At 37.8% G+C, this 25,804-nt stretch overlaps 1 protein-coding gene across 5 annotated transcripts in view; it reads left to right on the forward strand.

Moving 5' to 3' along the window:
• The first annotated feature begins 15,253 nt into the window (after window positions 1–15,253).
• SKAP2 (src kinase associated phosphoprotein 2) overlaps window positions 15,254–25,804 on the forward strand; it is a 172,079-nt gene continuing 161,528 nt past the window's right edge. The window contains exons 1-2 of one of the 5 annotated variants that reach the window (XM_082693203.1): window positions 15,254–15,657; window positions 25,302–25,407. In XM_082693203.1, coding sequence (XP_082549329.1) covers window positions 15,591–15,657; window positions 25,302–25,407 — 173 coding nt within the window. In that variant the 5' untranslated portion in view covers window positions 15,254–15,590. The remainder of the gene's footprint in view (window positions 15,658–25,301; window positions 25,408–25,804) is intronic. The other 4 variants (XM_082693204.1, XM_082693202.1, XM_082693206.1 and 1 more) reach the window with 4 other exon arrangements.

Raw genomic sequence — 25,804 nt, forward strand, 5'->3', positions numbered from 1 at the left:
GTATGATTTTTATTTTATTTTATTTTACTTTATTTTATTTTTTATTTTTATTTTTTTTAAAAGAATTTTAAAGTTTATTTGACGCAGAGAAACACAGTGAGAGAGGGAACACAGCAGAGGGAGTGAGAGAGGGAGAAGCAGGCTCCTCGCAAAGCAGGGAGCCTGAGGTGGGACTCAGTTCTAGGACCCTGGGATCATGACCTGAACCGAAGGCAGATGCTCAATGACTGAGCCACCCAGGCACCCCTGATTTTTATTTTAGAATGGTGTCATATTTTTTTAATATATTTTTTTTCATTTATTTATTTTCAGCATAACAGTATCATTATTTTTTCACCACACCCAGTGCTCCATGCAATCCGTGCACTCCATAATACCCACCACCTGGTACCCCGACCTCCCACCCCCCTGCCACTTCAAACCCCTCAGATTGCTTTTCAGAGTCCATAGTCTCTCATGATTCACCTCCCCTTCCAATTTCCCTCAACCCCCTTCTCTCTAACTCCCCGTGAATGGTGTCATATTAATGGCTGAGTGTGCCATGATGACAGCTTCATCATAGGCCACTATGTGCTGTATTCTGAGCATAGGACATAGTAGATCAAGTAAAAATGCTTCTGGCCAGCCTCAAAGCACTTTTGAGAAATACTCTTTCCATTTCAAATATCTTCAAACTGTAGTCTATTAACATCAGGGAGAGCAGCATGAAGAACTGGAACAAAAACTGCTTCCAAATCTTTATGGATAAGGTGGTAAGGGACCTTCCTAAAGTTTACTGTTATAGGAAGTGCTGGGAAATCTTGAGGGAAGGGGGGAAAAAGAAAAGAAAGAAAAAAATTGAAACGAACCTAAGAAAGGAGCAGTCTTAGCAATCTGGCAGTAATAAAATATTTTAAATCGTTGCTTTAATTTTCTTCTCTGAAAATACTTCATGCTGGAAAATTCTGCTTTCACTTTGTGTTTCCTGAAAGTTTAAATCATCCTCTATTAGTGGGGGGGCACTGAATTAATTTTTCATATAAAAAGCTTTATAACTTTTTTTTCTATTTTAAAACAAGGTATTTTTACCAACACTCTAATTTATTTATTTTGCACAAGACATACAAAATGCAAAGTTAGATTGTATTAACAATATGTGAATGTTCAATTTCAGTTAAACTTATGATCAATAATACACTTTCTTTGGTAAGTTAGTTGATCAGATCATGCTTTACTTTTAGCTAACAGGGCAGTGGATTCTGTAGCTGAGCCCATGAGAATATACTAATAACAATTACTATTTAATTTTTATATACTGCAAACCCATTTCTGGCATGTATGAAATAAAATAGGTATAGATTAACCTTCCCATTGGTTGGAGGTTGAAGCAGATGGCCAATCTGTTCAAATTCAGATAATGCCAGAATTAAGAAGAAAAGTTTTCTCAAACCCAAACAGAGAAATAAGGGAATTGAGACTTTGTAGCATACAAGAACTTTCACCTAGAAGAGAGGAGTAAAGTTGCCAGCAGCCTGTGACAAACAGAAAGTAGAGCTATGATCTTAAACTTGTTTTTTTTTTTTTTAAACATTCTGCAGGATTTCAGAACTTCGTGCTGTCATTGATTATGTTTGCTGTTATTCCTAGTCTCTTCCTAATATCTATTTCCCTCTTCTTCTAGACCAACAGAATTTTTACCCGAGTGTGTATGTCAATACTTTACACTCCCAAGTAAATAATTCCCAGACCCTTTTGGCCTTGTGTTACCATGTAACTAAGTTGTGGCCAATAAGCCTGGCCACACGCTGCGGCAGCCTGAGCACCACACCACCCGGGGAAAGTCTGGCTAGACTTTCAAACGACAGAGAGAGGAGAGATCATCGTTTGTTCTGATTAAGCCACTGTACTTGGGGCTTTCTGTCATTCCCAGTCAAATCAAACTCTGCTGAATACACCAGCTTTTAGGTTCACTGAGTCCTTGTTGGGAACAAACCAGTACCTACTTAAAATCCAATTAAAATGACGTGACTGTCTTTGCTTGTTGTGGGTAACATAGATAAAACAGCAAAACAAACAAAAATAGACATCACAGTGGAAAACATGTTCTACAAGTCAGTTGAAAAGTGAGGCCAGGGCTCCTGGGTGGCTCAGTGGGTTAAGGCCTCTGCCTTTGGCTCAGGTCATGATCCCAGGGTCCTGGGATCGAGCCCCACGTAGGGCTCTCTGCTCAGCGGGGAGCCTGCTTCCTTCTCTCTCTCTGCTGCTTCTCTGCCTACTTGTGATCTCTGTTAAATAAATAAATAACCTCTTAAAAAAAAATAAAAAAGAAAAGAAAAGAAAAGAAAATTGAGGCCAGAGTTCTTCTCCCAGTTGTATCATTGATTTCTACTGTTGCCTAATGAAATACAATAAATATATACATCATAATACATACAAATTGGCACGATTGTTTTCAAGAGTGTGTGAATAGTCATTTCAGTGTGTAATGTCATAAGAGCACATTGACTTTTTAAATATAGATATAAAAATATTCCCATTCCAGATTTTTAAAGTCAAATTGAATACTAGCCAAAAGGTAGCTAAAGAAGATCTTTATTAAATGTTAAAAAAATCTTTAATTTTTTAAATCTTTATTAAAAGTTTAATCTTTATTAAACATTAAAAAAAAATCAAACCTGAAATTCCTCCTCTTTCCTACCCCAACCACACACTTCCCTGCCTCACTACACATACACACACACACACACACACACACACACACACACACACACACACTCAGTGGATGGTCATGCCTTGTTCTCAGAGAAAATGGATGTCTCCAGATTGAATGTTTCTCAATTTTCTAATACCAGATCTCCAAACTCACCTGTTTATCATCCTGGCCTCTTTTCCTCTTGTTACAATAGAAGAGATGTCTCCCTTCCTATCCAAGGTAAGTTTCTCCACCTGCGCTTTGAGTCCCAACATTCTTGCCTTCTCAGGAAATGTATGCTATAGATTATCACCTCTCTCTCCTGTATCTTAAATATTTTAAGATACTGGATTTTTCCCCTCTGCTTATAAACAAGCCCGGTTCACCCACTAAATGAAAGTTTCCTGGCAAAGGCTCTCTCCTCCATAGTGTTTAGGTGAACAATGTCAGTGCCTACCACTGTGGTTCTCTCTTTTCTGTACTTGTATGACTGACCACAAGGCTGGGAGACAGGTCTCCATATTTAAAAGGCTTCGGCCAAGTCTTTTGGACTGAGGAGATAGATATTCTGTTTCTTTTAAGTGGTTGCATATCTGCTCCTACCCATTTTATGTGTTGACTTCCTGGTTTAATTTTCAGAGGCAATCTATTTTCTCAGTTTTCTTATTCCTATAGAATACCTCACCATGGCTACCAATATACAGTGCTAGTTTTCACAGTATTTTTCTATATAAAGGAATGCCTCAAAACCAATATACATGATTTTACTACACAGAAAAGATCAGGTTTTCATCTTAGGTCTTCAAATTTCACATATAAAACTAAGAAGTGCAATATTAATTGAATAGTTCCAATGGGGAAAAAAGTTACTTCTAATGGGCTTTATTGAAATAATTGGAATTTATATCAAAGGTTTATCAAGATTTCCTGTTTTACAAATCAGCATTTAGCGACTTACACAGAACCCACTGCCACAGAAGTTAACAATATGGAGCACCTGGCTGACTCAGTCGATAGAGCACATGACTCTGGATCTTGGGGCTACAGGTTCAAGCCCCACTCTGGGTGTACAGGTTACTTAAAAATAAAATCTTAAAAAAAGTTAACATTTGCAATAGAACTAGAATGAATATTTGTAGAGAAACAGTAAATGTTTTCTATTTGTTGAAGTGTTTCAGGATTATATGCATCAGTAAAAAGAAATGGAATGTTTGACCCTTGTGGAAAAAGATGTTATAGCAATGAGAAAAAAAAGATGTACTTCTGATTTAAGCTGATCAGAAGATTCTTTATGTGTTTTGGGAGCACACTTTCATTTACATGTTCCCAAATACCAGTGATGAACCAGGCAGCAGGAATGGCTGACTCACCTAAATTTTATGATGGCTTTCTGATTTGTTGCCACTTAAAGCAATCACATAAAGACAGCAAACCCCCAAAACATCAAAAAGTGTAGTACTCAAAAATTGCAGTGTTATTTTCCTACAGATGAGCCTTCATGAGTGCCAATAATAAAAGATGGTCCTATGATTAAACTGGATGGTTTTCATTTAACCTACACATTGTAAGTCTTAAGTGGCATTTTTAAAAGAGAATGAGCACTGCATAGGTAACACATTCAAAGGCTCTCACTATCAGAAATAAACAATTGAAAATAAATTTCAATGAGAATTCACTCTTAAAAAAGCAAAGCCTTTTCAAAGACTGCAGCTGGGTTGTTTTTATGCATTTTTATAGGACCACAACATAATTTTAAAAGTCCCAAACAAACACTATGCAATTCAGTTTTAAAAATTATATATTTATACTTGGAATGTTTCGAATTCCACTTATGGGAATTTTACTCTAAGCATAAATTTAAAAAAAAATGAAGTCATTTTGGCAATCAGGAAGAACTTTAGAGATTTCTAGATGATTAATTAATGAAATGGTGTCTTCTGACCTCGGAGTCATTCAGGGGATGAATATGAGACTATCCTGGAACAAGTTTATTAGTGAGTGGATGATAAGATCTAAAAAACAGACTGGAAGGCCAATTGGCATGAATTTGGAGATGGAAAGAAACTCAGGGCAGTTCATCAGGGCTGGACTAACGTAGTTATTGCCTTTATAAATAAAATGCTGTTAACTTACATTCATTATTCAGTATGGAATTTAGAGATGATGGTCTCAGTAGTCTTTGCCAGGAAATGTGTTTGATGTATGAGAAAAACTATTTAATAGTTATTTACATTAAGGAAACTCATGTCATATGTATTAATATGTTTCCTACAAATAGTCCTATTAACTAAAATCATATTTAGTTGGTAGTATGATTACATATGTGGGTTCTATTATTTAGAAATCTCTTACTCAATTTGTAGATTTTACAGGTGTGTATATTAGTTTCCAATTGCTGCTGTAACAAATCATTACAAATTTAGGGGCTTAAAGCAAAACGAACGTATCATCTGGAAGTCAGAAGTTGGAAATGGCCTTCAGTGGCTGGAACCAAGCTGTCAGCAGAGCTTCAGTCCTTCCAGAGGCTTCAGGGAAGAATCCTTTCCTTGCTTTCTCTAATTTCTAGAGGCCACCTGCATTGCTTGGCTGGTGACCCCTTCCTCTATCTTGAAAGTCAGAAGCACAGCATCTTGATATCTCTCTATGCTTCTGTTGTCACATCTCTTTTCCTCTGACCCTCCTGCTTCCCTCTTGCAAGGATTTCTAAGATTACATTGGGCCCACATGAGTAATCCAGGATAATCTCCCTATTTCAAGATTCTTACCTTGATCCTTTGCAAAGTCCCTTATGCCATGTAAGATTACATATTCATAGGTTCTGGGATTAGGATGCAGACACCTTGGGCTGAGGGTCATTATTCTGCATACTGCAGTGTGGTAGACTGGATTATTATTCCAACTGTTCATTCTCTCCCTAGAAGTAGCATTATACATCCATACTCTTTGCAGTAATTTTGCAGTGTCTCACTATGGTTAAGGAGTATGTCTCCACAGCTTGGCTCTGAGATTGACCAGGCAACTTGCTTTGGCAAATGAGATTTTAACAGTTGTGATACAATCAAAGGCATGAAAAGTGCTTGTAACTTGGGCCTGTTTTCTTGTCTCTCTATCATTGCCATAAGAACATGCCCAAGACAAGGGTCATGTGGCGTGGGACTGAAGTGCCCTTCAGCTGACCATATGCCACTCCAAAGATATCTGAAAATAAATAATAATAATATAAATTGTTGTTTAAATTCAGTAAATTTTGAGCTAGTTGTGCTTCATTTTTGTGGCAAGAACTAACTGGTACAGTGGAGTTCTTAGATTTTCCTCTTTTGTGATCTTCTTCTCCACTTATGGTTATTTCATTGCTAGATAGCATTTATTCACCATACTTTCAACAATTATTTAACTCCTAGGTCCCAGGTATTATGCAAAGTTCTGGGCAGACAGTTGGAGGTTAACCCTCTGTGCTCCATTCATGTGGAACTCATTGACATTCCTAAAGGAGAGAAAGGTCAGAAGTAAGAGATGAAACTTGAGGTTATTCTGTGATTGAGATGGATAGCAAAGATTTGATTGACTTGATTCATCATGGCCAATCTAGGCTGATGTACCCTTAAATAAACAAAGTTTTATTTAGTAGCTAGTTTGTGAGTATAGTAGGTGTTAGGGATAGGTACCAGAAGAAGATACAGACATTTTAAAAAATAGCTTTTGGAAATTATATTACTGATAATGGTGATTAATGGTGATAATGGTATATTACTGATAATCCATTATGAAAAATGATAGGTTATTGAAATCTTTGTGCTCTCTTCAATTGGATTGTGTACTCATAATGTAACTCTGATTTAAGAAACATAATTATTAGGAAAAAAGTTTAAGACTGTTAATTTAAGTTTGGGTAATGTCTCTTGATTTTGGTTATTTATACTAGTGCTTCTCAAGGTATCTACAGTGAAAGAACATTTATTTCAGTGTTCCATACAAACACTGTTTCCTAACAATATATGGCTATATTTTATCTGAAAATATAAAAATGAAGAAATATAATAAAAGAAAGCATGTAATTTGGGGATGTCTCAGGAAGTCCTTTTGTGTGTGTGTGTGTGTGTGTGCTGGCAAGTTAATTTTTTCTAGATTTTAAGAAGTATACATTTTGATTGTATTGCATAAAAATATAAGAATACTTTTACCTTTCTGAGAAAAAATTAAATTAGCTATTACAAAAATCAAATGCTCATGGCAATATAAAGCAAACTGGCTGGAGAGGAATCCATTCTGGCAGTCCTTTTCCTCTTATAGATGGTTCTTGGGGGAGGCACAATGTTTAAAGTGATAGTATGGTCTCAGGGTCAAAGGAAAGAATGAGAACAAGGCGGGAGCAAGTTGCCAACAGACAGCAATATATCTTCAGAATGCTGAACGAATGGACTGAGGGACAGCAAAGCCCAGCAGTATAGAAAACTGCATAATTCTTTCTATCCTTCATTGTGCCATTGACCCAACTGCAGCAGGCCACAAACTGTGAAGGCTGGGTAGATGTCAACAGTACTTTCTTTGCTTACCAAAATTTAGTCCATAAAATCATGTTAAAGTAGTCATCCAAATGGAAAAAAAATAAAACAGCAAGAACTGAGATCCAGATTATTAAGTAAAATGTCATAAAATTATGCTTTTGGAGATGCGGGTAAAAAATTACCCTCAAGGATGCCTGGGTGGCTCAGTGGGTTAAACCTCTGCCTTCAGCTCAGGTCATGATCTGAGGGTCCTGGGATTGAGCCCTGCATCAGGCTCTCTGCTCAGCAGGAAGCTGCTTCCTCGTCCTCTCTCTCTGCCTGTCTCTTAGCCTACATGTGTGATCTCTCTAATTCTGTCAAATAAATAAAATCTTAAAAAAAATTACCCTCAAAATTTTGTATTATGAAATGGGATTGAACATGGATTTGATGGATGTATATATTTATATGTATATATAATACCCTGCATTTTTACATATGTAAATATAATGTTTCTTTTTCTATATCTTCTCCATCTCTTTCCTATTTAATCTTTTTTTCTCCAGGTTTTATTGAATTGTTTATGTTTTTATTATTGGTTTGTAGGAGTATTTTGTTTTTTACTTTTTGACCCCCTTCACCCATTTATCTTTTGAGTTAATATTTGCTTCTTCTTAATCACGCATTGAATTATTGCATGTTCAGTCTCCTGCTTTGGTCCTGGCAGAATTGTATCTACTCTACAAGCAATTATTAACAGGCCATGTTTACAATACTGTGAAGAATCTTATTGTTACATAGTTTTTGAAGCCGCAAAGCAAATGCCATGGCTTCAGTATTGTATTTATGCTTTCTAAAATATAATACTTAATAGATGAAGTTTCTTATTTCAGGTGAGGAAATAAAATTAAATAATTTTAATATGAGAGCTGGAGTTCTTATTTAATTCTTGGAGAGTAAGACATCAGCATAGAATCCAAGATATTCTTGTGGTCCATCACTTTTTCCGGTGCACCTAGATCATTAAGAAGCACACACCTCAATGTGTTAATAACCTTATTGTGGTAAACATTGTGTATTATATACATATATTAAATCATAAAATTGTATACTTTAAACCTATACCACATTATATGTCAACTATGTCAAAAAACCTAGAAAAATTAAGAGAAATGATAACAATAAGAAAGCACATAGCTCACCTACTTGTGAGAGGATGAGGAAAAACGTGCTTAACTTTTTTGTCACTGCATTTAAGATTGTTTATACTTAAGTGGACCTGCCTAGTAGGTTTCTCAGTTCATTTCTTTTTTTCAACCAAAGCTGAGATAGATGAGAAAAGGACAAAAATAAAAGGGACGGGCTGGGGAAGGGATGGGAGAATTATTGAGTATAGTAATATACAATGGAAATTATAGACAAATATAACAAAGCAGTGCTTCAAGTCCTGTAAATTTGTTTTTCCCTTTCTGTTTGCTTAGTAGTGGGACACTATGAAAAAGGGGAATTTCCTTGAGAGTTTTAAAGTTTATTTAATTTTACTCTTATTAGTCTTAGAGTAGTCATTTGTAAAACACTACTGTTTAATATTGACAACTTTGAAAGTCACTGAAAAAAATTAAATGGCAATTTAATGTTAACAGCTGCTTATGGTTATCAAATCCATCAAAGCCCTTCATGAATATATTAGGCACAAACCCACAGAATTACTGTTGCTGAAGACAGCTTGGTATTTTCAAATTGCCTAGTGAGAATAGATGTACTATAATAAGAAGGACTCTGATCACAATTTACTGTTTTGTCTTTACATAGAAAGAAACCTTGGCCTGTTTCTAATTATTTAATGTTCTAAAATCTTTGCCAACTTAGCTATAAAATGATTCTAGAAGTGTATCTGAAAATTATCTTTCCTCTAAATTTGCGGTTTTTGAAAAATAGCTACAATAACAAAACGGAAACAAAATAAAACTCCTGTAATAAAAATAATTAAAATTGAATAAGTAGTTCACATGGAGCCAATTAAGACTCAGAGCCCAAATGTGAGTCTTCCAAAGTTTTATTAGTAAGGCAGTCATGTTCTTCAGTTTCATTCTTCTAGAAAAGTATCTTCTCATTAAATGTTGGTAAGGGTGTTGTTGGAGTTGTGGGAACCAGGGCTATCCTAAAGAAAGAGCGGGGCATGAAGCATAAAATATACCCATAAAGACTTTGCTTGCTTTACACAGCTAGTCCTGAAACCATTCCTTGGAAGATCTATGCAGCTTGCCTTCTTTCGAGGTGTTTTAAATTCCAAAACACTGTTTCAGTTACCTTTCATCCAAAGCCAGAGGGTGCTTAATCCAGGAAGACCCGACTGCTTAAATCAGTCTAGGCTGAGGTACACAGATAGTTACCCAGCCACTCTCTTAAGTCTCTGATTGATGGAACTTCAGGGAGTGCAGGCCTGGGTCATCCTTGGGAGTAGGGTGGCCTGGGAAGGCTTAAATTATGCTGAGTATTTTTTTTTTAAGTACTCTAAACACCTGGTGTGGGGCTCAAACTCATGACTCCGAGATCAAGAGTTGCATGCTCTACTGACTGAGCCAGCCAGGCAACTTTGGAAAGGCTTAAATTATACCAGTAACCTTGCAAGTTATCTCTTAGGTTAAGCTCAAGGATAATTCTCTGTTAAGTCTCTTCTGAGCCAAAAATAAAATGGAATCTTCAAGGTTAGTCAATTGGGACTCTGCGGTAGAAAGTAAAGATTTTGAGGAAAAGAATTAAGGGGGGGGGATCAAAAGTTCTTGTCTCTTTATGCACCTATTCATAGGCTAAGTTAACCTCAACCAAACCACAGAGGAGTAAAAGAGTTTACATGGAGATGAGGTGGTCTACATTCAATTTTATATACTATAAAGAGTGAGCATTTTCTTGGCATGTTCTCAGAGTACCTACTCTGGGGACCAAGCCTGATTAGTAGAAGGCAACACAGGAATATGGGTCCATCCCTTCTCTGGAGACCACCTGGATTACAGCACCAGATTATAAATCAAGATTGTGAGAGTAAGAGCCATAGTCCAAGAGGGCTAAAAGTAGTTAAAAAAAAAAAAAAGTTCCTTTACTGAAAGTAGGCAAAGTAAAAGACTTGGTGTCAGAACCCAGGCAGGAGAAACTCAGTTATTAGAACTAGGATATGAAGCCAGAACCAGATTACCACCAGAGCTGACCTTACAATGGTGAGATCTCTAGCACAGAGATTCTAGAAAGGAGAAATTAACTTCACTTAAAGGGAGAAGGCTGTTACCTGGGGAGAGAACCAGGCAGCACTTGAGAAGTCTAGAATGGACCTACCTTAATCCTAATTTGTGGAATCCTAAAGACTGTTAAGTACTCAAACCTGGGGGCGCCTGGGTGTCTCAGTGGGTTGGGCATCTGCCTTCAGCTCAGGTAATGATCCTGGCTGGGGTCCTGGGATTGAGTCCCACATTGGGCTCCTTGCTCAGCAGGGAGTCTGGTTGTCCCTCTGCCTGCCACTCCCCCTGCTTGTGCGTGTGCTCTCTCTCTGACAAAAACAAACAAACAAACAAACAAACAAAAACAAAACAAAACAAAACAAAAACTCAAACCTGGTCTGTATGAAGTTGCTTATTGTTCTCATATTAAAATAACTGGTCAGGGCAGCAAAATCCCTGAGCACATGTTTGTGTATATGCAAATGAGATGGAGAGCAAAAGAGAATGAACATGTTTCCTTATCTTGTTAATAAATAATACTAACAGGATTAATAATAATTATGACCTAAAAACTAGAAATACAAGTTAGTGAACTGCATCTATCAGAATGTGCTGGTCTTGATGGGGTTTCTGTGTCATATCTTTTAAGGTTAATTCCAGTGAGAATATAAATTTTTTTCTGCTGGCACCACACAATGATAAACTCATACCTACCAGCCCAATAAAGAGAGGACTAAGAATTTAGGAAATAAAAACAAACCTTCATTTTTGAAAATTCTTAAAAGAGCCCTTACTAGATGACTTGACACAATGGCTTCAAAAAGTTTTAAAAACATATTAGGCTGCAAAATAAGTGCAAGATTTCAATTGCTTCTTTTGTCTAGTCTAGTCTTTACATATAATAGTACAAGTGTGTGCTTGGTGGCTTTGCAATCTGTCAACCTACTTGTCCTGGAATTCCCTCTTATGTCTGTTTCTGGCTGGGGTGGGCCACAAAAGAGATATTTATTTATTTATTTAAATATTTATTTATTTATTCTTTTACTATGTTTGGTTAGCCAGGATCTAGCACATCATTAGTCACAAAAGAGATTCTCGTGTGAGGTTTATACCACCTGACACAGTTGTCACTATGTGGCTCCTGTACTGTTGCTTGTCTGCTGGTTCACCTGACTGGCCTGCAACACTGACCAGTCCAGAAAGCCAGGTAGGGCAAACTGCTCTATCTTTTGCTGGATCCTCCCTTGAGTTCTGACTCTAGAGTCAAGTGTGGGTTAACTCTGTAAGGAAGGACCCTGACTTCTGCGGGACATCCATACCATCAGAATCAGAGGCAGCAAGAGCTACCTGTGGTTTCAAGTGGGCTCATGAACATGGCCTGTGCTTCTGCATTCCAGCTCATCATGAATCTCCTCTGTCTTCCCTTCCTGACTCCCTGCATTGTGAACTTCAAGCTCTGGGAACAAACGCAAAGGTAATAGATAGTTTTAGCACATTCTTCTCTCTACACACCAGACTTGGTCTGTGGGACCAATACAATATGGCAGCAGCAAAGGGATGCCACTTCTGGGATTAAGTGATAAAGATATTGTAGCTTCTGTCTTGGCTGGGCTATCTCTTGGATTACTTGCTCTAGGGGAAGCCAGTTGCCATGTCAAAAGGACATTCAAGCAGCCCTCTGGAGAAGTAGTCTATGTAGTGACGAACTGAGGTCTTTTGCCAACAGCCAGAGGAATAGAGGACTGCAGCCAACAGTCTGTGGGTGAATTTTCTATAAAGCTAATCCTTTAGCTATTGTCAAGTCTTCAGATGACTGAAACCCAGCCTATAGCTTGACTGGAACCTCATGAGAGACTGAGATGGGGCCATCCAGCTAAACCGCTCATGGATTCCTGACCATCAGAAACTATGTGAGATGCCAGTGTTTAAAGCTAAGTTTTGTCATGTGGTAACAAATAACTATACAATGTCTAAGTATAAAATATAATATTTCTTTCACATGCCTATGAATGCCAAACTAAAGGAAGAGATGCAGAGAAAAAAAGTAAATTGTGTTTTAGCTCATTGTTCTTCTTCAGTGCTCATTTAGATTCTTTTAACCCTACACCTGTGGGCAAATACTTATTCACCTAAACTAAATTTGAAAAACGTAAGGAAGTGGGTTAGCTTTAGTTATAGGGATATATATCTATATATCTCTATACACATCTTCTTTGAATTGAAGGCTCTCCTTTTGAGAAGACAAATCATGGGATTTTCCCCAGAGTCTAGTCTGTTCTTTGTGGAATGGTAGGGAAGCTGCTACTCCTTTTACAGGTTGAGATTTAAAATTTCATTTATTATTCTTTTTTTATGTAATATGACCGCTTTAAAGAATGTAAAGTATGATTTGATTTCCTTCCTAGTTTTTGTTAGGGAAACATTTGGAAACAGAAGAAATAAGAATGTATTTCTTCTAGCCTCTCTTTATTTCTCTTTCTGTCTTATAATCAATTTCAGTAACTTTAACAATAAACAGTAAAAATGATAGAGTATACAAAGCATTGCCCAAGTGAATCCATCACAAACCTGTGTCTGAGAATGGCTTCCTAAGTAGGTGAAATGTGTTTCACACAAAAAGTCCATTTTCTGTTATTGCCTTTTTTATTTGGACTACTAGATGCTATATATTTTAAGGCAATCTTAATAGTTTCCTGTCTCTCACTAACAAGAATGACTTGTCATAATGAGCAGTGTAGACACTGTCCATTTGATCCACTCCAGAAAACTGTCTATATGATACAAGAGTAAATCACTTCAATTCCTTTGTGGAATGAGTAGAGTATAAATAAATAAATAAGACAGAAGAATAAAGAAAAAAATGGTCAGTTCTATCAGAAGGAAACAAAGGATAGGAATACTTGGAGGCCTGGTTTAATAAAAAATGTGACAAGACAAAGAATTATATATGATAACTCTAAAGGAAAGTAGAATCCGCACTAATATAAAATGTCCATGACATAGTTTCTTCTTTCTTTAAGAAGGAAGATAATTTTGTAGTTTAAGAATAATAATTCTCAATTCTTTGAAGCTGGAGGACATATATTGTAAAATGACTACTTACTTTTACCTCCACCAAAAAGAATTGTAATTTTCAGCACTCTTTCTATAATTTCTCACATTTCTAAATCTGAGTAGGAATTTCAGATTCCATGTTAGGGAATGGATTTGTTTTCCAGGGGGTCTTTTTCGTAGTTGTGTTGTGTGTCTTAGTTCTATTATAAAGTTTTTGTCTATTTTTTTTTAAGTTTATTTAAACTCCGGCTCGTGACCCTGAGATGAAGCAAGTCACATGCTCTTCTGACTGAGCCAGGCAGAAGCTCCGTTTTTTGTTTTGACAAGACTCCAACATGTTCTAATTTTTCCTTTTCCAATTAGTGTTTGTTGTATCTCGTACAGAATTATACAAAAATGTCATTGCAGGGGTACCTGGGTGGCTCAGTGGGTTAAGCCTGTGCCCTCAGCTCAGGTCATGATCTCAGGGTCCTAGGATTGAGCCCCAAATCCAAGCTCTCTGCTCAGCGGGGAGCCTGCTTCTCCTTTTTTTCTCTCTGCCTGCCTCTCTGCTTACTTGTGATCTCTCTGTGAAATAAAGAAAATCCTTAAAAAAATGTCATTGCATTTGACCACTTAATTTTTTTACTATTACTTTCTGAGACTTTTTTGTATGAAATATTGATAGAGCCATTACTTTATGTCACATTTAGGGTTCCAGGTGGGGATGAAAGGTTAAGTTACAGCAAATTCTGTGCTGTATGGAGCTGGAAAGTGGTAAAGTGATTCTCAAAATCAACTCTTAGGATCGGAACTGAGAGGTTTATTTAAAATGGAAATACTCAGGCCCCCTTCTAAATGGACAGAATCAGAATCTCTGGGAGTGGAACTTGAGAATCTGCATTGTTAATAAATTCTCTATCATTCTAATGAAAACTGAAGTTTAAGGACTGTTGATCATGTGAGGGCCTCAGGGTAGAGAAGTAAGCAATTTATACACCACACACCACACTACAACCTTCAAAATACAATAGTAGCATGAAGGAAAGCTTTGTCAGGGCAGCAGTTCCCATACTCCGGGAGGAAGATGGAATGCAACACACACACACACACACACACTCAGAATATACATATATAGAGAATATATATATATACAGTGTATAAAACACACACACACACACACACACACACACACACACACACACTTTAAAGGCACCAGAACGTGTCTTTTGGGTTTTAGAGAAACCCTAAGAAGATTTATAGATAGAAGACCTGCAATAAATATCTGTCAATCAGGTTGGAGCGAACACCTTTTATAATTCCATTCTACTAATCAGCAATTTTTTTTTTTTTTGGATGCTTATAGATGGGACAGTAGTATCTATGCCTTTTTATTTTTTAACTCAAAAGGATAGTGACTAGAACTTCTCACTCTTCGTTCATAGTGGGGAAGTCGCCCCAACAATAAGAATTAGGTAGAAAAGTAATTTAAGAACCAATCAGCTCTCTGGAGCAGCTCCAGACGGCTTCCCAGGGAAGACTGGCGGAAGATGGGACTTGGTTACCTCATTCAATCGGACAAAGAAGGCCACAATAGTCTAGGGCGGCCGAAAATTCCTTGTGGGTTTACCACGTGAGGTGTTAAACCTCGGCGGGGCTGACCTTTGGCTAGAAGTCCTTTAGTCGGAAAATTAGGGGCACTATGGATAACTTATTTTTCGGGATCCTGGAGAAATGGTCAGCGGTTGTGGAGGTACCAGTAACCAAAATGGCTGCAAGGCGCTTCAGGCTGCAGATCAGGTGATGCAGCCCCCGTCCGCTCCCTTCCCACCAGCCGCTCCTCCCGCTCCCTTACGTAGGGGTGGGTGTGGTCTGTCCGGAGGCTCTTTTCCGAGGCTAGGAAAACCATAGGACACATGCGCAGTTGGGCTCCTCAGGCGCTTCGGGTCTCCTCCCAGCCCAGCGCCCCGCCCCTATCTGCCGGGCGGGGCTGGGCCGAGAGTCCAGCAGCTGCTGGCTAGGGCTTCAGGGACTTCCTTGTTGTGAGTCCCGACCCGGCAGTGTCCGGACTCGTAGCACCGCTGTCCTTACCGGGACCGCTAGTCCGAGTCTAGGTCGCAGCCGCAACCTCAGCCCGTCGGTCCCCCTTTCAGCGCAGGTCTTTTCCCCGCACGCCCCGCGCTCCCTAACATGCCCAACCCCAGCAGCACCTCCTCTCCCTACCCCCTCCCTGAGGAAATTAGGAACCTGTTGGCAGGTAAAGAGCCCGGGGGGTAAAGGGGGCGGGCAGCGCTGCTGGGGCGGGGGCGGGGGCGAGGGGACGGCGAGCCGGTGGGGACAGAAGCATTCAGCGTCTCCGCCCTCCCTCCCCACGCTTCCCAGGTCTCCCGGCCAGTGGGAGCAGGACTGGGAAAGGGGAAGCGGGGTCTGAGAAGGGAGTGGGCGTGTGTTGAAATTTGGTTCAGGGGTGCTGGGGAAGCCCCCCCGGATGGGCTAGACTAACGGGATCACGGCAGTTCTGTATGCATCGTGAGGACGTCGTGTGCGTGTGTGTGTGTGAGAGAGAGAGAAGGGAGAGGAGGGGAGAGGGAATGGTCGTGAGTGCGTGTCTGAGAACTGGGAAGGGCTCAGAAGTCGAAGAAGTTGTTCTTCGGGAGCCTGGCCAATGGAGGAGAAGGGTGTAAAGATGCAGAAAGATGTCTGAGCTACAGGTGTTAGAGGTTGTGGGACGCAAGGTTTTGTCATTTCGAAAACTCTTTTTTTTTCTTAAACGTTCATTGCGCTCATATTTAAGACTTTCAAAGAGGGCCTGATTCTCAAATGCCCACTTGTCTTCAGCCTGAGTAACATGAAAATAAAAAAGGAAGTATGTGTTAAGGTCCAACTTCCTGTGTCACACGATGAAAGTACTTCATCTTTGCACCCTCATCTTCCCCTTTTCAGTTCTAAATGACCATTTATAGGAACTTACGCTAGGAGTTCAAGATGCGGTTCTTCAAGGATATTACGAATCCACTCCTTCATTACTCTGCTAGGGAATGGAGAGGCATATTTCTGCACAAAGTAGAGAATACATCTTTTCAGGGTAGCACAAATCTTACCCATCCTGATGCTCCGAAATTCTTACCATCATTTATTTTGTCATTAGGTTCATCAGAATTCTAGAAACTGAATTTTGATGGTTTTACCTTAGTTGTCTCAAGTATTTATCTTTAAATATTGGTCATGAATAGCTGGATTAGAAGAGTTTCTTTTAGATGTTTCTTCCAAGTTGCTTATTTTAACTTTAAAAATTAATATCTAAAATGTGACATTTTAAGTAAGTTGCTATTATAGTGTGAGACCAAATCTCCTAATATGCTGTTTTGCTCGTTAGCATCATGAATATGATTAAGAGAATAAAACCAATAGCGTATGAATGCAGACTTAGGTTTGTCTAAACACGATTACAGTGTGATAAATGCATTTGTGGTGGGATAGTATTTTACTCTTAAGAATGCTTATTGTCATTAATGGGTACCACTAAGAGAAATATAAAGAACTATAAAGACTTGATTTGAGGCAGCTTTTACTCCACTGTATGAGAGTTTCCCACGAGTACTGATTTTTGCTACAGTTAACATTTTCATTGTTACAATGCTGGAGTTTCATGTTTAGGCTACTATTTTAATAGCCAGACTGGAGAAGTGTTTATCATTAAGTACAGACCTATGGGTGCACACCTTTAAAAAGCCTGAGAGCTCCAACAGGAGGCAGTTTGCTATTTGGGTCCATAATCATACTTTTCTTTTTTAAGATTTTATTTATTTATCTGACAGACAGAGATCACAAGGAGGCAGAGAGGCAGGCAGAGAGAGGAGAAAGCAGGCTCCCTGCTGAGCAGAGAACCCAATGCGGGTCTCGAACCCAGGACCCTGGGATCATGACCTGAGCCGAAGGCAGAGGCTTTAACCCACTAAGCCACCCAGGCGCCCCCCCCCCCATAACCATACTTTTGTCGATAGTATGAGACTCATTATTTTCTGATTCCCATAAATTACAAATATTTCATGTGGCCCTTATGTATATAATTTGCTGCAAGCTTATTATATTTAAATTATCTACCAATGCTAACTTCCTATATACTTAGCCACTTCTCTCTCTTTAGTCTGTTAATATACCTGCATAATGTCTAAAATGAGTGTTTTAAAAGTTATCTTTAAAAGTCAGGTTTTCAAAACAGAGGGTTGCTAGTGGGGAAGGGGGCAGGGAGAGGGTGGCTGGGTTATGGACATTGGGGATTGGGGAGGGTGTGTGCTATAGTGAGTGCTGTGAAGTGTGTAAACCTGGTGATTCACAGAACAGTAGCCCTGGGGCTAATAATACATCATATGTTAATAAAAAAAATAAATAAAAGTCAAGCTTTCAGTATTTCATATTATTAAACAAATCACATGTAAAGCACATAAAGTGTTAAAATCAAATATGAAAATTTAAAATATTAAATTTTAAAAATTAAAATTAATCTTTAAACTTTGACTTATACTTTATATTCAGAGGACATTTTCAAGAGGTATGGATTTGAGGGAATATCTGTCTATACTTTTTAAAGAAACTAGTGTTTTTCAGTTTCCTTTTTTAACGTATTATTCAAAGAAAGTTGTTAACATTTTGTGTTTGACTGTAATTAAAATCTTTTTGGAGATAGGAAAGGTTGCAAGAATAAAGGTTCTCAGCAGCCTTTTCACATTTTCCATCCAAAAAATTCTGTTCGGATTGTGCATGAGTATTTGCATAATTCAAGTGTTTTGGGTAATAGTAGGTTAGATTTAAGATTACTACAACTATAGAGGGAGAACATTAGTTTGAATTTTGGGGATTACTGCATTACCTGATACTTTCTTTGAAACTAAGAAGGAGGTATTAGTAGTGATGGTTGTAGTTAATAGTTGAGTACTCTGAGAATGCTTGACACCATGCTAGAATTCCCATGTAGAGAAGATAAGGACCTAAACTTTTCAGGCACTTCAAATCTTTGTCTACAGAAAACAAGGAAGTAAAGTCAAAAGATAATGCCTATCAAAATAATGTTGCTCAGACATTTCCCTTTGTGTTCTGTGTGCCTATTACTCAAATCATTATATGTCCTGTGTTAAATGCTTGACATCTGGACTGCTTGATAGAAATAGGTGCTCAATGTATTCTTATCAGTTTATATTATTTTCTTTCTCTTTACTTTTCTTTCTAATTATAGCAGTTTTAGGCTTCCCTTCACTATTTGTTCTCCTCTCTTCTCATTCTTTCCCCTCTAAAACATTCTATAGAAATGCAAAAACCCATAGATGCTATCATTCTTAACTCACATTTAATGATACTCTTGAAAAAGTGGCTATATGGTTTTGACTGTTAGAGATATATATTTCTCTGGAATCAGTATATTAAATCTTGAAAGCCTATACTTCTTGTAAAGGTGTTGTATTCTTTTGTTACATGAATAGAAAAAAGGTTATAGATTTTTGTTAAAAGCAAATTTTGAACTGCCTATGCGCTATAGACAATCTGTAATTTTTTTTTTTTCACAACAATGGAAGAACAGGTTTAGCCTGGATAATTGGAATCAATGGATAATTTCAGATCTTGCCCATTTAATCTTTTCCTACATCCAAATATTTTGACTAGGACAACAGCGAGAATAATCTTGATTTATGTGGGTTGTTCCTCCAGGCAGGCGAGAAAGTGAGAGGAACTAGAACCACAGGTTCCCAACCCCCTTCATTTGTTTAACCATCCTTTGAATACTGGAGTGTTAGTAGTTTGCAATCAGATATTTGTTTTAGGACAACATGTTTGAAGAGAAAAGCTGTAAGAGGATGTAAGTTTCTTTTTATGAAGTTAGAAGATGAAACCAATGCTGATAGGAGAAAATAGTGCTTGTCAGTACTCTGAAAATCTAAACAAACAATAAACAAAGTGGCTATATGGTTTCTCCAAAGTGACCTTGAACACCCCCCCCCCCCCCCCCCCCCCCGCACAGGGCAGTCTTGATTAGAAATATTGCGTTTTTCCCTACTGGGGATTTCCAGAACATTTTTTTTTTTTTTTTAAACTTCACACATTAAAATGGATAATCCCTTTAGGGGCACAAGATAAAGAATGCAATTCCGCTGAAATAGAGGGGGATTTTTTTTCAGTGCTAAGAATAGTATGGTTTGATTTCCACCTTTCTTAAATTCCATTTATAATTTGGTCAACATTTGGGTTTGTTTTTCCTATGAGAATTATTTATGGTACATCTAGTGTCCATAATTTGCTTCTGGGGCATTGGCTGAGTATGTAAAGGGAAGAGTGCCACCTACTGAGTCACCAATAGTCACCTACTTCTTTAGCACCTGGATTTTCTTACAGAGTGAGAACAAGCCTTCCCCATTTTGGCAGTGATAACTAATGAGCATAAAGGTGCTATGAGGACATTTGATCTTGAAGTGAAATCCGTTTATCATGCCTCTAAGGTTTTCTCTTCAAGAAACAGGAATATATGTAAATCAAAGGAACAAAATTTTATAATTTCTTATTATGGGTCAAATAGCATAGATGTATTAAGATGTGATGTTAAGAAAATTATTTTCCTCTATTAAGCATATAATGTCCTACTTATTCTTGGGAGGGGATCTTTGGCTGGCTTGTTTTCCAACCTCACTTTCCATTGAAAGTATTTTCATCTCTGATATGTACAATTTTTATAGTTACTCAACCCAAGTTATCACTGGGTTTCTTTAAAAAAAAAAAAGGCATCTAAATATATTAAAAAAATGAGAAGAAATTACCAAATAGGTTTATCTCTACATTAAAGTATTACTAGAAGGAGGATAGAAACAACAGTGTAGGAAAAGCCTCTGGTGATTTGAAACACACTTCAGTTGTCTCTCATAAATTTAAGATTAAGTGTCATATATGGGTGATAAAAGTGGCATAGGCTAGTTTTTATATACTCATTATTCACTTAGTTTGTCTTTTTCAATTAAAGCCAAGTCTATCTTTTTCATTCCACTGAGTTTACATTTCTTTTTCAATCACATACTGAACACATTACAATAGATGCTACCTAACAGTGAATATAGTGTAAATCTCAGACTAATGTGTTATTCACTGTGGCTTCTTTGAAAATGCGTGGTAAAAAGACTTTGATTATTATGAGGTGTTATTTATCAAGAGTCATCTTTTAGAGGGGGAAACATGTTCATCTGTATTCTTCAACAGCCCAGTTTTCTATCAAAATAAATCATGGAGCTCCCAAAGCCAATTTTGAAGATTTTGTCAGATGATTGAATTTTAAGACTCAGGACTGTTTTCCTTATTGTACTATGAGAACTCCTTGTGCTTGCTCGTGTCTCTCCCATGTTTAGAAAATCCACAGTTCAACCATAACCTGTAAAAGTGCTATATAATCAAGGAAAGACATTGATTAGAGAATCAATAACTTTTCACTTAGCCATTTTCCAACTTTGGGCATTGATCTACATGTGCCCAGTTTAATTGATTTTCATGTTTTTACCAGTAGGTATTTGGTCAGACTGTACCCCCCTTTTAACAGAGAAGAACAGCTTATTTTTCCTTTTGTTCTGATGTCAGCTTAAAGTTTGGCTGGGATTCTTACCATATTAAGTTTTGTAATAGTACCTTAGTGAATACATAGTAAAACCTGGCCCAATTCATAAAGTAAGGAGGGTGTGGAATTCAGTAAGTAAAGCCATTTGGGGGTGAGGTGTGATTGGTTTTACACTTATGTTATTGATCTGGAGCTGAGCAAATGGTAGTGGATTCAGTCCAATTCTTGGCCCTCCTGTACAAGTCAGGCCATCACAGAGGCTGTGTGTGTGTGTGTGTGTGTGTGTGTATGCAGGCAAACCTTCTCAAGGTGGTATTGGGTGGTTGGGAAAGGAGGCAGAAGACATCAAGTGCTACCTTTGTGACTTATTTCCAAGCTCCCAGGAAGTCCTATTCCAGGCTGCTTGCTGGTCAAGCATGGTTGAGGGCAAGTGGCCAAACCTCAGCTTTCTTCAAAAGTGGGAACCTAGGTACTGAGCTTTGAAAGGGTGGCAGTTTATTTTTTTGTTTGCCAGAATTTAAAAATTGCTCTAAGCTTTTGTGGGTTCAAGTTTTTCACTATGTGATCCAAATGGAAGGTGGTAGAAAGCAGTCAGAGTCTCTCTCTCTCTATTAGATACCTGTTCTAGCCACTTGGACTTATAGGGAAAGACGTGGGAGGTAGGCAGTTTTTCCTGAAAAAGAAAAAAAGAGGAAATTAGAATGCCATTCCATGGTTTGGTGTGTGCTGTGTTTGCCTCTTAGGGGTTGTGCTGGCTTTTGAGAGGTTTCCAACTTAAACTGCTTGAGATTGCTGGGCCAAGACATGATGTCATCTTTTAATTTTGTTTTGAGACCTTAACAGTTATCGACAGAGCAGTTGTAAGTCTGATCTTCTGAGGGCCCTCTCCCCCAGATCTTTACAGTTGTACCGGGAGATAAGGTTTATTCTTGGCAGTGTTAAGGTGTAAAAGGAAGAAAAATCACCACATTTACAGTCTCTGGGATAACTTTTTCCTTGGTGATGACGCGGGGGCAGAGGCTGATGGAGCCGAGCCTGATTCTGGGGTTAAATGCCAGCAGCACTGACCCGAAGTCTGCGTGGCTGCGGGTGGGGTGCTGCAGCATTGGGGCTCCCCGGAACTGCTTTATCGGTGCGGGCCAGGCGGGTCCCCAAGCTTGGATGAGTGCCTGCGTGACTTGATACCCCTCCCTCTGAAGAAGAGGAATTCTGACTCGCCAGACAGAGAGGCTGGGGAGGAGGCAGGCTGACCTTTTCTTACAATCGAATTACCACTGTTCCCCGAATTACAGGCAGTCTGCAGTCAGTGAAATCTACATATCAACCGAGGGACACGACCCCTAAAGGAAGGTAGAAGAGGGCTAACGCGCTTGCTAGTTTACCGTTTTGCAGGGCTATTCACAGCACAATAAAAAGCTTCAAATCTCTTCTCCAACCAGCCAGAGGAGCGCTTGATTCGTCCAGGACTTTTATTGCCCGCTTTTGAAATATTACCCTGGCTCTGAGCTACAAAGCCGCAGATTCAGTTCCATTTGTCTGGCGAGGGCGCTGCCCCAAACCCGTGCTCCCTGCTCACAGCTCCTAGGACGGGAACCCCGGGGGTTTAACACTCCCAAGTGTCGAGTGTTCGAGGAACGCGGAGCGGAAGTGTCTCCCAGGAAAGCCCGGAGTAACAGCTGAGCGCTTGCCCAGTCTTTGCGCTGGGCGAGCAGGGTCCCTGCTTTGCGCAGGGACGCGGCGGAAGAGTCCCCCATGCATCCAGAGGGTGTCGGTGCCTGGGACAGGCTGTTTCTTTTCAATTCGAAAATAAATGGGCACAGTGTGGATTTTAAGAAATAGCCCAGATATCAAAAACTTCAAAATCGACGGAATCTGTGGGCACCAACAAACTTAAGATTTCAGGAATCAATTCCACTTTCAAATTCCTAACTTATCTGTTAAAAAAGAAAAAAAAACACAAGAAAACAGCAAAAACGGTTCTTACACTCGTCTCTCCTTGGGAAATAATTAATTAAAAAATTCAGTGTTTATTAAATCTTTTTAGTTGCCTTAAACCCCTTTTCTGGGATTAGCTTAAGAATACATCAAGATTACTCTAAAACTATAGATGTTTTCCCTTGCCAGATCTTGGAATCTTCTCCCTCTCAACAAACAAACAACACGGTTCTCCTAGCAGTCTCACACTCTTTCGACAAGCATTTCCTCATAAAATAGCATGGGTCAGAATTTTAAAAATATTTTTTGGCAGTGTTAGGAAACCCTGTATAGAGCATTGGAGCTTTTTCTGTTTTCTGAGTTTTTATAGAACTGAAACGACCTTTTAAAGAAATAACTCTTGGGCTGTAATTCCTTCTGCTATTGCTTCCGGAGATAGAAAATAGATCCTGTTTGTTTAAATTTGGATTGTGTAATGAAAGTGTAAAATAGGCAATTAAATACTTGTGGATGAGGGAATTAAATACAGACACTGAGTGAAACTAACATTAAGCAGACTATTCTCCAGTCTTTGTGCCAGAGACTCTCCCAAGTATTGAGTCCGGTTGGATGAAAGAATCAGCAGTAGACGTGCTACTTCTTCCCTTATTCTACTTTTTGAGTAGGTGTACTGTCACCGTCTCAGAGAAGCCAGTGATCTCCATTTCAGCTAATGTCTGAATGTCCAAAGGTTGCTTGTTTCCCTGGATACAAAATTTAAAGAGTTTAAAGGAGAGTGCTTTTGTGTGTGTGTGTGTGTGTGTGTGTGTGTGTGTTTAAGTAAGTTTCATTATTTCGAACTCACAGTAGAAGTCTGGCTCTAAGTTGCCCTGGTTATGGATTATGTCTATATAATCTCCTCTTCAAAATATGGACAGCTTAAGTAAAGAGAAGCTGTGGCATTTTGCTTTCATTTCGTTTTGATACATACGTGTAATATTAGTCAGTAATGGACTTTGAACAAGAAAGCTACTTTAAAAAAATTATTCCAAGACTAAATTTTAATTCTTTCACTTGTCATATTGATTTAGTGAAAAATGATCATTATACATTTATTATGAATGTTTGGGATAACAGTTTAATCACCTTTGCTTATTGGATCAAGATACTATTGTAATGAAGAATTTAAAATCGATTACAACATTCTATCTCAAATACTGGGTTCTAAATTGTTAATTATAAGTACAGTTGAAAGACTATTTTAATGCTTTGAATTAATTACATATACTATTATATGCTTTGATACTGTCTTTTTATCAGTGTGAGTTAGGGGACAGAGAAATAAAAAGAGGGGACAGAGAATAAAAAGAAAATAAAACATACATACATCTCTTCAATATGAAATATGGATGGTTTGTACTCATCCTACTTTAAAATTTTTTTATGGTATCCTTTATATGAGATATCTCAAAGTAAGATTTGAACATCTGAATATAAAATTAACTTAAAGTTGCACTATGGTTCATGAACAATATGAATGGGGCTATTATAAAGTCAAACCAGTAAAGACTAGTTGGAATTTTGTACTAGAAAGAACTAGAAAGCAGAATAATTTACAAGTTTATTAAATTTTAAGTGGAAATGTTATATGAAACCATGGAAATCTTATTTCTAGGTTACTATATTTTTAAATAGTGGATGAATCTACCTTTGCCACTTCTTCGTTTATTTAAAGAAATATTTCCAGGTGGTAATACCCAGGCAGAAAGCAAGAACACACAAAACCACATAGCAGACGATCTGTTTTTTTTTTTTTTTTTTAAGGTGGTTGGTAGAATGGATGGGGCAGGTAGGAAGGAAGAGGGTTTGATTTGGAATCTTGGCTAGAAGAATGGATTTATTTTTTCCTTTAAAACATTAAATATTGCACATACTTGAAAATGGATTACACTGGAAAAAACAGGCCCTTGCCAGAGACATTAGCTTATATTGATATAATATTGTGAATGACCCGTTTATACAGGAGCTTACAAAATGATAGTAACACATGCATAAAAGCTCTGTGCTTGCTTTTATATGTGAGAATTTGTTTTATGGGGCACCATAGTTTATTAAAACTTGTGAGCTTCTCTCTGGTTTAATGATGCCAAACATCCAAATAGCATTTGCTGTGCTAAGCATAAGTAGAGCATACAAATTTTATTAGCTAAGTGGTGAGCAGATTTGTCCAACTTAGTATTTGAAACATATTTCAACTGTTATGCTTTGGATTGATAAATAACTGTAACAAATTGTACAGATATTAACACTTATGGGTAGAAACAATCATTGTCTTATTTGTCTTCACAAAAAATGATTCTTTCCTATAATTTGTATCCTGTTTCTTATATTTCATGGTTTAGATGTTGAAACATTTGTGGCAGACACACTGAGAGGGGAAAATTTATCCAAGAAAGCAAAGGAAAAGAGAGAATCCCTTATTAAGAAGATAAAAGATGTAAAGTCTATGTAAGTCACTTACTTGCTGTTTTTTATTTCTTACTTAGAAGCAGCTTCGTAGTTAACATTTTAATAAAGAATTATCTTGGAATTACCTTTCTTTATGTCCTAACTGAATTGGTGTTAAATATTTTAAAGGACAAAATATATGTCCTCTATGATAGTTTTTAAAAACTGACATGCTTATCATATTATCTTTTTTTAAGGTTCTTGATTATATATTTTTCTAAGCATTCTAGTAAAATCCAACTGTTTAATTATTGAAGACATATTTGGTTTAAATAATAGGACAAAGGTAGGTTGAGAATTTTAATATAAATACCTCTAGATATGGAAATGAATAAATATAATGTATATCATGGATACTAAAGATTTTAATGCTATGACTGTATCTTGGGTTTTTATA

Source organism: Mustela nivalis (genome assembly GCF_964662115.1).
Source record: "Mustela nivalis genome assembly, chromosome: 12".
Lineage (NCBI taxonomy): Eukaryota > Metazoa > Chordata > Mammalia > Carnivora > Mustelidae > Mustela > Mustela nivalis.